Here is a 16,076-nt window from a genome sequence, read left to right as displayed (position 1 = left end):
GTAGACCTTTAGCAACTTAGCCAGTTTTACAGAATATATTTCAGACACATCCTATTAGCTAAGAATATGGAACAAGTCTCAAACATGGTTATACAGCATGTCTTTGTGCATAAAAGCTCTATTTGTCAATGATGTCAACATTCTTAAAAATTGAGGAAGTTAAACCAAACCTATTATTCTTTTTACTCACAAACAAATAATCTTTGTATTATGTCTTTAATTAGCCTAGCCCTTATTTGTTTGACAATGTCCTTTTATAGGAAACCTTTCAGAACTGAAATAATACTGCCACTGTTGACTCAAAGAACAGCAAAAATTAAAAGTGATAGCAGCATATCCCAACTTACTATTTTTCTGGCTGTGTCGAGATAGTTGTCATAAAGGAAGAATACTTACCTTACACATTGGTGCCAGGGCAGCCTATGATCATCTTCATTAGAGGACCCTGTTTTTGCCCATAATAACCCAAAAATGGGACAGGCACTTGACCAGAAATGAGAAGGGAAATACCCTAGGTATCATGAAATAGGATAACTAATTAATATTACAAAGAATTTATATAGCACCATCATATTACACAGCACTGTACAAAGTCCTTAGTCATGTCATTAACTGTCCCTCAAAGGGGCTCACAATCTAACATTCCTGCCATGGTTATATGTCATTTATATAGCCTAATGGCAATTTTGTGAGAAAGCCAAATAACCTCACTTCATGTTTTTGGGGTGTGGGAGCAAACCCATGCAGACATGGGGAGAACCTGCAAACTCCATGCAGATAGTGTCCTGGTTGGGATTTGAACCTGGGACCCAATGCTGCAAAGTCAAGAGTGCTAATTCTGAGCTGCCATGCTGCCTTACAGCTCTTATGTTTGGAGAGTTACTATGTGAGGAAGTTATCCCACTAATATTCCCTCACAGAAACCTATAAGCAGTATATCCTGTATTTATATTGGGAGGAGGTATTGTTATCATTTTATAGAGTTCCACTTTAACAACCACTGAACCTATACTTTAAAATTCAACACTAGCAGTGACCATATTTGTATGCTGGCAGGTAAATGTTTATGTAAATGGGAACTCTCTGTAAATGTAAATAGCTCAAATTTATTGAAAAATTCCAGTCCAAAAAGAGAAACGTAATTGGGAAGTCATAATGACCCCTGTTTGTGTAAAATCTTTAATTTGACTATTTCTTTATTGAATCATAAAAAATGATGCAATAAATCATTTTTTAGTCCACTTTAAAGGAAATCTAGTTTTAACATCAAAACTCTTTTGTATGGAGAGTTACTGTGTGAGGAAATTAGCCCACTTACCACAATACAACTACAGAGGGCATCTCAGCTGGGCACTGTAGACGTTTAATTTATTAATTTAATTTTTGCAAATAACATTTTGCAGGAAGAGGGCCCTTGTACTAAAACACCGATTTTGTAACCTATTTGCTTTGGAGATTCCTTTAATTTGCAAGTGTTACAGAAAAATAACATAATTTTGGCATTATATATTTTGGATGTGTTATTGATTTTTTCAAACTTTTACATTTAGTTTTGACTTTATGGAGTACCTAGCACACTTGACTCCTAAAGGAGATTTTTTTATAACACTTGTCACCCCCCCAACACATGCAAATGCCCTCGAATTTTAATGTTTTATTAACTGTTCTTCAAGGCTGGAGAAGATACACTTCCATCTGTGAATCTGGGTGCTCCAGCAAACCTGGAATAGATTTCTTCAAAGTCATTTACTATTTGTTTGCAATTTTTTTAAATCCTGCACCAGATCCATTTCAGGTTTACTGGATCACTTAGCTTCACTTTTGAATGTATAGCCTTGGAGAGTTTTAATAAATCAGGCTCATTAAGTTCCACAGTAGGCAGACTGAAACATATGGATAATACTACTGTAATCCGATAGAACAGCCCTACAGGGCTCTAATTTCCAGTAACAAAAAAACACAAGATCAGAGAATAATCACAGCTGAGGATTACAGCTAGGACTACTGTAAAGTGTGGTATATTTAAAGATGTAAGGCTTATTTAAGCTTTAAAATTGAACATTTCAAACTCTTGCATGCAAACTTTATGACATATCAGCATCACAACCACCACAAAGGTTTGCAGTGGATAGCACTATCATTGATTGGCTGGTAGTTTTATGGGGTGGTTTAAACTCCGACAACCAGCAAGTTCCAATCTCTTTTCTTCTGGATTGCTACTGGGCCCTTCCACGGGATCCATAATAGAAAGTGTCAACATTGTGTAAATTGGTTTGTCCAGTGGTCAGTTAGAGGGGCGTAGGAGGAGGTGTTGGTGGGGGGTCATCAACATCTCAGTTGCAATATACAATGATTCATCCAGGCATTACGGTGCACAAGGAAAGGAAGTGGACTTGTGGGGGTGGCTGTGCTGGTATGAGACTTGGTGGATAGGTCCAAGAGGTCACCACATTAGTTGGAAGAAGAAACATAGAGAAGGGGGTTCCAAACAATATTTTGCAGAGGGCCCCATTATTTGAAGTTACGGCTCTGGTCTGTCTTTATGGGTGTTTTGTAGGATTCCTACACATGTTCGCATGTATTAACACATCCGACCCAACCATAATCATAACTAATGGCCCCAGGATAGATAAAATGTCAACTTCCAATGAACAAAAAACTGGTTTTGTGGTCTGACTAATAAAATACACTACTCTACTACTACTCTACACTAAAAAATGGCTAAATGCAGTACATTTCTAAGATGTTTTAGACTGCACTGCCATTCCCTGGCAATCTGTTGCCGTTCCCCAACAGATTCTTGGTAAGTGGCCTAGTACATCCCATGAGCTGACAATTACCGCTTCCAACAGATTACATACACAGATTACATAATACAGAAGAAATAAGGGGCAGCACTAGGAGCCAGTACATAGCTCTGCATTCACATGTGCTAACAATTACATTCTAATAGTAAGCAAAAGAAGAATAAGATGATCAGTCTGTTGCTTCTTCTTGGTTGTTCAGTTACATTGTGAGTGGTAATCAGGATATATTTCTTAACAACAATAAAGAAAAAGTCACTAGCCTAATTTTACAGTCCGATAGACAGGATGTACAGAAACCACTTGTCAGGTAAATCCCATATATGAATTTCAGCTATAGATTATGGTTGTCTGGAGCTCAGCTTTAAAGCAGAACTGTTCTTGTTGGTGGATTCTGAGCTTCTGCCATATGCAGCAAACATACTCCAGGATCCGGTTATTGCTGTGTCTATCTTTTCCATTGCCATTCTATGGCCACTGGTGATGTACATTGGCCCTAGTGACTCCACCCTGCATACAGAGCTGAGCTCTGCACTACATAGTACATGCACTATGCAAAATAGAGCTAAAACAAAAAGTCCCCAAGTGCCAAGCCATTTAGTTTTTTTTTTACAAAAGGTTTAGGTCCGCTTTACCTACCGGGTAACCCGTGTCTTCCCGAAACAACTAAATATAGCAGTTTGGAGATTGGACCCTAAATGGACAAAATAGGTTTGCCTCAAGGTGGATCCACCATAGCCCTACAAGCTGTCCAGTTCCCATGTGGATCACTGATCTAATAGCCTGCATTGGAAAACTGGTGATGAGAGATAAGTTGATGCACCCTTAATGTTCTCCAGTTGAAAATCCAACTAACTGGCTGTCATTATGACTGCACTGCTTTGAGTCACTGGCTTGAAAAAAAAGGATGAAGATAAAGGTTAATGTCTTTTTGTCATCATTCATCATTTATTGTTCTATCCCAATCCAACATTTTTGCTTTTAATATTGCAAAAAAAGAAATATACCATATATAAAATGAAACATTGGAACTCTAAATATATGCGGTCTTTTGTTTGCCTCAAGCCCATCCTGGGATAGAGTTCAAATATATTGGGCCTGATTTATTAAAGCTCTAAGGCTGGTGAGGATACACTTTCATCCATGAAACTGAGGGATCCAGCAAAACATTAATGCATCTGGTGCAGGATTCAAAACATTTGCTAGAAAATAGCTAATGACTCTGAAGAAATCCATTCCAGGTTTGCTGGATCACCCAGCTTCACTGATGTAAGTGTATCCTCTCCAGCCTTAGAGAGTTTTTTTTAAAGCTTTAATAAATCAGGTCTAATAAATCTTGACATAGTAAAGAATCTAGTATTTTACAGGGTCATTAATAGCAGTCTAATGTTCCCCTTATGACAGATATACTTCCAACTTTCTCTACTTCCAGCCAGCTGATTGCTAAATAAATGTCTGGGCTTCTGTGCTAGAGAACACCCTCCAAAAAAGCAATGCTATGCCTAATAAAAAGGTAGATAGATTCCCAAGACTTTTTAGCAGATGTGCTTATTTTTTTATGTTGTTTTGGATTAACATGACAGTACTACAAATATGTATTTAGGTATTGAAATATAATTTAAAAATATCCTGTATGGGAAACTAAACTGAAATTTCCCATTACTGATTTCTAAACTCCCATAAGTGCATTGCTGCTAAAATGTATAGAAATGTTAACAAACTCAAGTTCTAGTTATATAGTAAACTTATCAAGGCGCAGGTTCCTATTGCTGGTAATAACCAGTCATCCACTTCAGTAAAATCCAAAATAAACAATAACATGTTCATTTAATTATAAATGGTCCTCGAACAGGTATATACTCTTAGTAGCAATGATATGTTCCTGTTTCCCAGTTCTTTACATTGTCACCATGCCACATGGGCATCTTATAGAAACTGCAATAAATTTAACCATACATATGGCAAGCATGGTCTTTTGTTGTCACCATTAGGAGACCTCAACAATGCCACTGAGCACTTTTAGACTCAAAACAAACACTTCCAGTGTAATTCACCATATAAATACTATAGCCTCAATGGTATATCCATGCTTATTTTAGGTTGATGACAATATGATTATCTGCCTATGTTAAATGCCCAGTGTATATGCACAAACTCCATTAGATTGAACCGACAGGCTTTTTGAGAATTCTAATTGTAAAGCAGTTGAGAATCTTTAAAGTTGAACTTTGAAGTCAATATTTTCTTGCCAGCCTTGCCATCTTCTTCCCAGTTTTTTCTCCTGGTGTGAGGTCTCTGCCTGTTTTGATTGATCAGTGCAGAATGATATAGCATATGCTCGTGCATTAATTCTTTTTTGGATTTGGCATGCCCAGTTAAGTGTAAAGTTTAAAAAGATTTACAAAGATGTTGTAAGTTTTGTCTGCAGAAGTAATAATATACCTTCTGTAATAAAATAACTTCCTGTTCACAACTTCTTGTCTGAAAGCTATAATTTATTTGGAAGCTACTTTATTGACTTTAGTATTAACCATAATTCCACTGAAATATTCGGGTACACATCGGTGTTGTAAGGCTCTAGCTCAATTGTGTATTTTCATTTTAACCTTGTGTAGACTGATGGAGTTGAAAACTTTACTGTTCTCACTTATCTGTTCTTTAACTTAAATACTAATCCAATGAAATTGGTTGTTACTACTTTTCATAGGTCTTGAATCCACAGTACAGTATAGCTTTAAGTGTGTTTTGTATTTAGTTCTGCAGTGGTCAGTGAAGAAGTGGGGAAAAATATGCTTTTGTCATATATTGTAAAGCAAACCTTACACTATATAATTCTATTTATGAATCATTTATATGTGCATATTTGACTGTACAGGTAGTCCCCGGGTTACATATGATATAGGGGCTGTAGGTTTGTTCCTAAGTTGAATTTGTATGTAAGTCGGAACAGGTGTACTTCAATAAATGCAATCAGGACAGATGTTTGTCTTAACAAATTATTAGGCAGCATGGTGTAAGTTACTGTATAAAATCCTCACTGTTAGTTCATCACAAACAAAGCAAAAAAAAAATCTTTATGGAGCCTAGACATGCATTAACTTCTGGAGCTTTTCTTCTTTGATATGCAAAAAGAAACAACTGCAGAGTTTGTCTTGGTCAATAAAGAGTTACAAGAGGCTGCAGAAAAGCTCACCCCCTAAGATCACCCACAACCTCAGCTGTGTTTAGCAAAAGATTTCTTCTGCAGGTCATGCAAACTGCCCCCTTCGAACCTCTGTTTGTACCTAGGAGGCATCTGTATGTCAGATGTCCTTAATCCGGCGATTACCTGTATTGTAAAAATTTGCTGAAGCAAGGTCTGCAAAAAGGTGAGTTAGTCATTTTTAACTGTGATAGAGTCTGGTGTACTAATGGAATCCACCATAATAAGATTTAGGAAGTTTAACTGCAGCAAAATAATTACTGTTTATTTATCTAAGGAATTTAGGATCATCAAGCCAACTCAATGGGGTTTTTGCTGATTGCCAGCTCATTAGAAGTCTCAATGGGCCAGCCAGTTCTTAGATGTCTGTGGAAAATAGTTTTAGCTAAGGTATTAATATGTCTTAGAATTCTGTTTATCGCTCACAACAAATTCACCATAAAAAAGGGGAAAAACCAGTGCTAGACTTACTCTCCTGGCAATATTCTGGTTTAAAGGAAACTAGTGTTTTTTGACTCATGCTTCTCTGATACAGTAGGGGAAAGTAAATACAAATATAAAAAAAGCTTGACTAACTATTCTCTACAGCAGCCATTCTGAACCATTTTCAAACTGTAGATCTTGCTAGGAGCTCTTTAAACTGTAACAAACCTGCATTTGATAACGTCTGCATAGTTTTTGATCCAGTACTACTTGGCAAAGACCACAACATGACACCAATGATCTTTATAGCTGTCTGTAATATGTATACCATTTCTGTAGTAAAATTATCAGCATTTTTTTGTGTCTTTACCCATCCCCATCATTTTTATGCTTGTAATCAACATGTTCTAATTAGCCCAAAGGATTATTTGTACCTTTTTTACTAAGCATAGTTCAAAGGATTAGGTGTTACTTTTCGATTTCAACAGCAGACAGAGAATTTTCCTCACCTTTCAGTGGCTGTCACTCTTGCTTTGCACCATCATGGTCCAATGTTGAAGTGAGCACACTATCTGCATGGATCCTGCATGTTTTCCCCATGTTTTTACATGGGTTCCCTCCCTAATTTCAATACAAATATTGCTAGACTAACGACTTTCTCAGAAAATTGCTCTTGGACTATATTAGATTTATTAGGCTCTGACTATAGTATATAATGACTTTTACATTTGGTTTTGGTGCTACATAACACATGACAATGATAATAATAATATTGTTCATGTGGTATTAGGAAAAGTAAATAGGAGTAGAGGTAGAGAGGTTTAAGGCAGTTTGCCTAGGCATGGAGAAAGTATACCTCAACTTTGATACAAAGTTACATTTTGTGTAACTAGTAGTGTTGGTCGAATAGGTCACTTTTGGATTCGACCGATATTCGGGTAATTATTCGGGTCGTCGAACATCAAATTCGAACAGTATTAAAGTCAATGGGAGGAAAAATTTGGGTTTTTTTCAGCACTGTGTAGAGGCTTCTACAGCCTCCAAACAGATGTAAAAAGATACATTATAAAAGGATACATAAAAAGATACATTGTAAAAAGATACATTATAAAAGGATACATAAAAAGATACATTATAAAAAGATACATAACACTATTACATACCCCTGTACTTCACATGAACATTAAAGAGCACCTGTCAAATCAATATTAGGCTAAAGCTAGGTACACACTTCCAATAATTATTGTTAGAAAATGAACGATTACGACCGATCAACAATTATGCACGATTATACTTGAACAATCATATTGTGCAGTATTCTGTACATGCTGTAACAATAGGATCTTTCAAATATAATCCACCAACAGTGTCCACACTCTAGATACAATCGTTTGAACGATACAGGGAGGGACATGTAAAGGAGAAAGTGTACCGCAAAAACATGCACGATCACTGAACGTCACGATACTGTACACACGATAGATAGTGAAAGATCGTCGGCCAATCAGATCAGCCATGGCGGTCGTTCATTTCCAACGACAATCCTCGTTCGGCGTCATTGGTCACTTTTTTTTGGCCAATCGGTTGTTCATCTGTCGTTTCTAACGATAATTGCTCTGCTCCCTGAGTTGCTGAGGACAGGGAAATCCTGATGATGCCTTTGCTGTCATCAGGGTTTCCCTTTCCTCAGGGAGCAGAGCAATCAGCGGAGCTTTACTATGCTGACAGCTCTGCTCCTTTGATCGTTTCTGCAGCCCTAGAGGAGCTGTGTATTCTGTATGTGTAATACATGTCACAGCTCCTCTAGCGCTGCAGGAGCAATCATAATAATTGCTAGGTTGAATGGAGATAATAGGTTGCTAGGTTGAATGGAGATAAGAGGTTGAATGGAGATAATATCTCCATTCAACCTCTATTGCCCTCGTATTGCCTGCGGTTACAGCTAATTGAAGGCACCTGCTTTCAATTAGCTGTGACCACAAAGTTCCCACGGTCCAGGAATCCCACAATGACATTATGATTCATTGTCATTCAATGACAATCAATGTCATTGTCGGATAACCTGTAAAAAATAAAAAAGAATATGTTTAAAATAAAAAACACATACAAAGAAAATAATTTAAGAAAAAAAAATTTTTTTTTTTCCTCCTGAATTTTTGCTGTCAAATCCCTCGTTTTTCGGGTCGGGTCTACCTGAATTCGAACAGCCATATTTGGGTCGAATATAGGGACAACCCGAATTCGAACATCAACACTAGTAACTAGTAACTAGTTTATGACTAGTAACTAGTAACTAGTTTATGAACCCAACATTGTGCTAAGAATTATCTTTAGCTTCAAATATTAAAGCTAAGGCAGCAGGCCTAAATATAAAACATATGTAGCATCTGCAGTGATTTGGATACTAACTAGAGTTGTTATGTGCTGTGTTTTTAGCTTTCATAGCAGACAAAATATATTAGGAACATCCCGAGGGGAAAAAAAGATAAGTGTGTTTGTGAGCAGATTAGCACGTTTTGCCTACTCACATTTCCCAGCAGTAAGATTCTGGAATATGAATCACTGCCAAATGCAAGCAGAATTATTGCCCTTTTACAGGAAGTTTACTGATTTGATAGTCATTAAAAATGTAATAAGTGAATTTTCACATTTTTTCTTGTAGTTTTAGGCTTCCGGTAAAATTATCGTGCAAACTTGTATTGTAATCTAGGAGACCCTGCTGGTGTGCAAATCAGTCTACTATATTCAATTTGTATTCATGTTTATGTTGTTTAGCCATTTTTAGACTGTAAAAGGCCTTTAGAAATCCTTTAGACAGTAATGCAACTTTTTTCAAGTCAATCCCTGCAATGTGACTTCATCGGTCTGATTTAGTAGCTTTAAAGCATTTAAAGAAAGATTATAAGGACAGAAAAAGAGGCTTTTTGTTGCACCAAGATCATAAAGAACATTGCTAAAACAAAGTTCTGTAGGTTTTTATTCTTTTTTTAGAAGGTAAACAGCAATAAAACTTTATATTGCACTCAGTTAAGGTTTTTAACAATCTAACAACCATACACAATATGGGATCTATTTGGAAAAGCATTTAATCTGACATTCACCAATTATTCTATGTTAGAGAATATTTCAGGTCCATGTGATTTTAATGAAATTGATGAATTCCCCTGGACATGTTATTCTGGACATAATTATTATCCTGGACATATTGATATATTCTGTCATTATTGTGAGTAATTTGCAAAGAATATACAATAAAATGTAATTCAAGATGTATTTACTGCATTCTGTGCCCTGCAGCCATATTTTATTAATTTATTTAAAAGTAAACCACAGCCATTGACCACTTAAAAATAAACATACCATAGCCCATATTACAGTTGAGGTTGAACTCTATTATTTTAAGTTCTTCCACTTCTTGTAATGATGGAAAAATGTGCCCACTCTGTAGTGACCCTCTCCATGCTTCAGTGAAGTTCTTGGCTTCCATGAGCTTGGCCTGTCACCTCTACACCCTTTGAAGAATATTCCAATATGCAGGCGGGAAGCAAAATAATCCAGAGGTGTACTGCACTCTCGTGTGGTCATGTGATTGACAGAAATAGCAATTAGTATGTCCACCCCTGCCGAGGCAGAAGAGGAAATTGAGTGATGCTAAATGCATCTCCATAGATATATGTCTCCTGTATGTATCTCCTTACTAGTTAATGAAATGTTAATAAATTGTTTTTTGTATTGCTTTAATAAGAAACAGTTTTTGTTTGGCTTTCTTGCAGATACCTCTACAAACAATATCACTTTTGGATTACAAGGGATGTATCGTCTATACTGGGAATGGAAGGCTCCTAATGCAAGTTGCTCCTTACGGTATACTAAAGAGTTCCGAACATCAAAAAATGAATACAGTAAAAAGGTAATGAAATAGTACTCAACATACACGTGTAGGATTTATACTGTATTGCCGTAGACCTAAAATGCTTATTTACCTTTATACAGCTGACCTTCTGTGTATTTAAAACAGTGATACATAACAATCAGAATGTATTCTTGTAACTTGGACCAGGGTTGTAATTTGTCCCTCTATCTGTTCATCACTTTGCTAGTTACGAGGGGGCGCTGAGAAGTTCCTGGCTTTGCCCAGAAAGAAGAGAGAGTTATGAAATAACACATTTATTCAACATATTCCCCCCCGAGACTGATGCACTTGGTACAGCGTAGTTGCAGCTTTTCTAGACCTTTCAAATAAAAGTCCTTTGGTTGGGCCGCAAACCTGCTCTCAGCAGCATCTTGGACGTCAGAAATGTCCTCAAAACGTTGCCCCTTCAGGGGTTTCTTCAAATTTAGGAACCGATAATAGTCTGAAGGGGCAAGGTCAGGTGAGTAGGGGGGATGGTGGACCAATTGGAAATTCAGGGTGTTCAATTTGGCAGCCACGACGTTGGACGTGTGCGCAGGTGCATTGTCCTCCAAAAAAGGATCCCTTTGGTCAACTTTCCATGTTTCGTCTTAATTGCCTCCTTCAGCTGGTCCAGGAGGTTAGCATAATACTGTCCTGTGATACTAGAGCCCTGACGTAGGTAGTCCACCAACAGAATACCCTCTTTGTCCCAGAAAACGGACCCCATAACTTTTTTGACAGATTTTTGGGTCTGGAACTTCTTTGGCTGCGGGGACCCGCCGTGGGGCAATTCCTTTGACTGTTCCTTGGACTCAGGATCATATATGTGGAGCCAGGTTTCATCCTCAGTCACTAACCTAGCCAAAAAATCCTGTGCAGCTTCATAATGGGCCAAAACGGCTTTGGATGCTTCAACTCGTTCCTTCTTCTGATCACTGTTCAAAACATTTCAGCACCCGATTCGCTGAAGGTTGCGCATGTTTAGGATAGTGGTAATAACAAACCCAACACGCTCCCGTGAGATGTCAAGTATCTGGACTATCTTTTTTGCGGATATTCGCCGGTCCTCAATAATCAGTCCATGGACAGCATCACAGGCTGCCGGGTCAGTTGAGTTTGGGGGGCGCCCACTGCGGGGCTCATCTTCTACGGTGAGATGCCCAGTCTTGAAACAAGATATCCAGGTTTTGACAGTGCTGTAGGGAGGACACTTCTCCCCCAGTGTTTGTGACATTTCAGTGTGAATGTCCCTTGTTGACTTTTCCTGGAGAAACAAAACGGCCCGTAACTCCAACGACGTGAAACTTGCTTGTGCCTCTGCAATCACAGCTTCTCACTAAAAGAAAAAACAGTTTTAAGAATTGCACAGAAAATACCAAAAGTTGTGATCAGCAGCTAGCAGCAATGCTAAAGAAGCATTGACTTTCTATGTAAGCCAAGTGTTTTAGCACTAGGGAAACAGACTGTTTAACCCCTCAAGCGGTAATCCTGAGTGTACCGAGTAATCTGCTTTTAAATACCACCCGGGTCTTGGCCATGCTGCTGCTCGCATCAGCAGTAAAATGCCAAGCACAATGCAGGACTTCTGCATTGTGCTTCACATCTCACTGCAGATGCGAGCAGCAATAGTAAATTCTGGGGGTGATGCCAGCTGGCACCACCCCTGGAATTTGCTATTGCTGCCCACATCTCACAATGCACGGATGAGTCATCTTCCGGGTGATGCGAGTGGTGATGTATTCGGGGGAAGGGGGGTGGCCGGGCGGGAAATTTAAAAGCAGATTACAATGTAATCTGCTTTTAAATGGTTTTTACAGTAAAAAAACACCACACAACATGAAATAAAAATAAAAGTACATTTTAAATTTTATATTTTATTTTAAGATTACATTGTTATCTATTATTTCATTATTTTTAAAATTGGTATTTATAATTATGTATTATATTATAATTTATGATTATAATATAATAAATAAATATTAATATCGTACCCGGGAGTTAATCCTAAGAACTACAGGCCCACATTATAAACAAAAATTTCTATGCAAAAAATTAGGATCACTTTTTGCATCAAAAAACTGACAGATTAAGAATGCTAGGGGGGTTAAATTAGGTCCTACCACAGGATCGATCCAGCTCATGGTTCTTAAACAATGTTGGCACATTTGACAGCTGGCGGCAGTGAGCTGCACTGGTACTGTTCTTTTTTGTCCCCATTTATTCTCTATTAGTCTGCTGCAGAAAAAAAAGCTATGGTTTACTTGCATGAGAGATTAGTGACCTCACCACAACCTCATGGCAAGTGTGAACAGCCTAATGTCTGCAAGGCTCTAGCCAAACCTCAAGCAGATAAAATCCTGCTGTCTACATCTGATGTCTGGACCAAACTCCTTGTACATGCTCTTATTAATAATAATAATAATAATGTCTGGGTTTACTGATAAGTGAGGTAACATTGAGTACAATTTCCATTTTGGGATTATTATTCATGTTTATATTATAGGTTAAATATTATGTAATATTAAATATTTTATACTTATTAATTTGTACACAATCAGATGCCATTTGTCTTCATATTGCCATTGTTTATGTCATTGTAATAATGCTTTCATTTTTTTTTCTATTTTTTGAGTTTGACTAAATACCATTTTTATATTTACCTGCTTTAGGAAAATGGATCACAGTCAAACTGGGTAATGGATATTTTGAGAAACGACAATATTGATCTAAATGGTAAAATTAGTCTTTTTGTTAAAGCCAACTGTGGTATCACGACAATAGACTCACTGAGCAGGACTGTACAGATAGCACCAGGTAATATCTGTTTAGAGAAGCATTTGTAAATTGATTTTTTAATAATTTCACTACTTTTTCATACTACTTTTTCTACTGTTTTACCTTGTCATATTTATTTTATCTATTTGTATGCAGGAATGTGACTGAATAAATTTTTATTGAATAAACAAGACAAATGCAAAGCATGTGTAAACCATTCAGTAATTACAGACTTCATCCAAGGGGAAAAAAATAGCAGCAAGAATCAACTGATTTAGTTTCTAAGAAACTTTTACTTGATTACACAGGGAGCATTGATGTTGACCTTTCTTTATAAAGACTGTACATTGAAGACTGTACCAAATTGTTTTCCTCAAAGCTGTTGTTGCTACTGCCCAGTTTAAACCTGGTTTAAAAAATTTAACTTCAAAAATTTTTTAGTATAATTTGGAATTTTGTAAAAAATCAAAAACAAAATAAAAGATGAGCACAGAAGGTCTATTTAGATTGAATTTTGATGAGTGATCTCTTTACTGGAAGGCAAGCATGCTAAACACTAAGACACTATAGAAGTTATAACTGTATATGACTGGTCTACAATATCCATGTTTGTGTAAGAATAAGGGGTTCCTATAATATTTAAAAAACAATTATAGCACTAGAAGCATTATTACTGTACACTATGGTTGAAATGAGGACATTCAAGGTGGATGTTTTCACTAAAGGGTATGGCTATTACTACGATACAAGGACATTTTTGACAATTGTTCCCTTCCAAATTAATAAGAACAGTTTGGATGATGCCCCTTTTGTTTCAAGAAGAGTGCTTGTAAATGTAGGTCCATAAAGACATGGTTCATTAGCTTTAATGAGAACCCTTCTGAACATCTTTGGAATAAATTGGGAAGGTAATTTCAAAATATGTAATCTTGACCAATATCAATACCTAATCTTACCTATTCCTAGAGTCTTGCTATAAATGTGGAGGTATAAAGGGTTGCATGGGGGTCAATTATATATTAATGCATTTGGTTTTAAAATGGAATGTCCAACAACAAACGTACACTGATTTGATGGTCTGGTGGCTACAAACCGTTTGGTTTCAGATTTAGGTGTCTACTAAAAGATAGGTATGTGATATAAAATCATTAAAGTACTCAGCTCAATTGCATTGTAAAAATCATAATGTATTTCTTTTCTAGGTGATGAAGGAACAGCTGTGAAAAATTTCCAATGTATTTGGCATTATCAGGAACATGTAAGGTGTACTTGGCAACCTGGACCAAATACTCCACCCAACGTAAACTACCGGATTCTTTACTGGTTGGTAAACAGAAGATATGTAAATTGAATAACCCAATATGGTATAGGCAGGTGGGAGCTGATCATTTTGACACTACACAGCAGGGAGCAATGCCACCAAAGAGGTGTTAGAAGCAATTAAAAAATATCTTGTAAAGTTGCACAAACAGTGGCAGTGCAGTGAAAGAATGTAAATTGGTGTTCTGCTAATATTTAATTATTCAGTTTCCTACAACAAGAACCCCTCCTTGACCAAAGCAATGTAATGTAGGAACAATTTCTCGCCTTGGCAACTCAGGCCCCATAACTGAACAAAATGGGCCTGATTTAGTAAAGCCCTACAAGGCTGGAGATAATATACTTACATCAGTGAAGCTGGGTGATCCAGCAAACCTGAAATAGATCTGGTCCAGGATTCAAAACATTTGCCAGCAAATAGCTAATGACTATGAAGAAATCCATTGCAGGTTTTCTGAATCACCCAGCTTAACTGAGGCAAGTGTATCCTCTCCAGCCTTGGAGAGCTTTAATGAATCAAGGCCAAAAAGCAACTTGACACTGGCAGTAGATCCTTTATTGTAGTAACAGGATAGTAGTTGCCATTTCTGACGTCTGACCTCTAATGTGCAGGTTTTATGACTGTCATTCTTCTGAGTTTGTAGCCTGTGAGAGATGTCAGAGCACTTGATATGGACATTTTGTTTGACCAGCCATTGGGTAAGTATGAAAGTTCTAGAACATTGCTCATGAAGCTCGCACCATAAAAGCAAGCCACCAACAGTTGTCATACTTCAATACTGTTACTTTATTTTCTAGTCCATGCTCCATTAGCTACACAGATCAGCAGAATGACCTGAGCTATTACTATGTTGGAGCATGAAGGTGTTTCTCTGCCCTTGATATGGCATCACAGTGAATTCATAGACAAAATATGGGGATTAGTACATCAGAGGCTTTGGCACTGATACATGAATTATAATAAGTATTTTTACATGGAATGTAGAACTCCTTAAGGCATGAATCCATTCAATTAGCTTAAGACACAATTAATATAACTTTAGTGCAGGAACTGGAGTTTGTGAAAGAATTGAACATAGTCTTGTGATTCGACAATCACTGGTACTCAATCTAGTTATATAGCATAAAGTGTGTGGGATTGTGCCCAGAGTTTTCCTTAAATTAGAAATAGGAAACCCTGAGGACAGCTCAAGTGTCATCAGGATTTCCCTTTCCTCAGCCAATCAGGGAGCAGAGCAATCAGCGGAGCTCGGCTATGCATACAGCTCCGCTCCCCTGATCGCTCCCGCAGTCCTAGAGGAGCTGTAGTATGTGTTACAGGTACAGAACATATGTCAATGCTTCATTCAAGCATTTTAACCCTTTCAGGGAATGAGTAAGGGGTTTTATGTGCCCCTGTATTCATTCCCCAGCCAGTAAATAGTCTCTTCTAGGAGAGAAAAACCCTTGGATGTGCTAGAAGTAAAATAACGAAGGGGTCATGTGCTAAAGAATTGACTCTAATTGAGTAGGTACATTGAAAGTAAACAAAAATACATTCTAATATTAATTTTTAAAAACAACACAGTAACAAGCTATAAAACAATGACTTTGTCTGTCCCTTACCTGTACTTTTGAAGTTGGTCTTATAAATGTAACTTCTGTGGCCATGTTAATA

At 37.2% G+C, this 16,076-nt stretch overlaps 1 protein-coding gene across 1 annotated transcript in view; it reads left to right on the top strand.

The window, feature by feature from the left end:
- Window positions 1-16,076, top strand: part of LOC140342986 (interleukin-13 receptor subunit alpha-1-like) — a gene marked incomplete in the record, with an annotated part of 36,523 nt that overhangs the window by 8,512 nt on the left and 11,935 nt on the right. Inside the window, 3 exon segments of the mRNA XM_072429399.1 lie at window positions 10,203-10,339; window positions 12,994-13,138; window positions 14,302-14,422. Of these exon segments, the coding sequence (XP_072285500.1) occupies window positions 10,203-10,339; window positions 12,994-13,138; window positions 14,302-14,422 (403 nt within the window).

Source organism: Pyxicephalus adspersus, chromosome Z (genome assembly GCF_032062135.1).
Source record: "Pyxicephalus adspersus chromosome Z, UCB_Pads_2.0, whole genome shotgun sequence".
Lineage (NCBI taxonomy): Eukaryota > Metazoa > Chordata > Amphibia > Anura > Pyxicephalidae > Pyxicephalus > Pyxicephalus adspersus.
The sequence above is the reverse complement of the archived record's forward strand: the minus strand, read 5'-3'. Positions and strand labels throughout refer to the sequence as shown.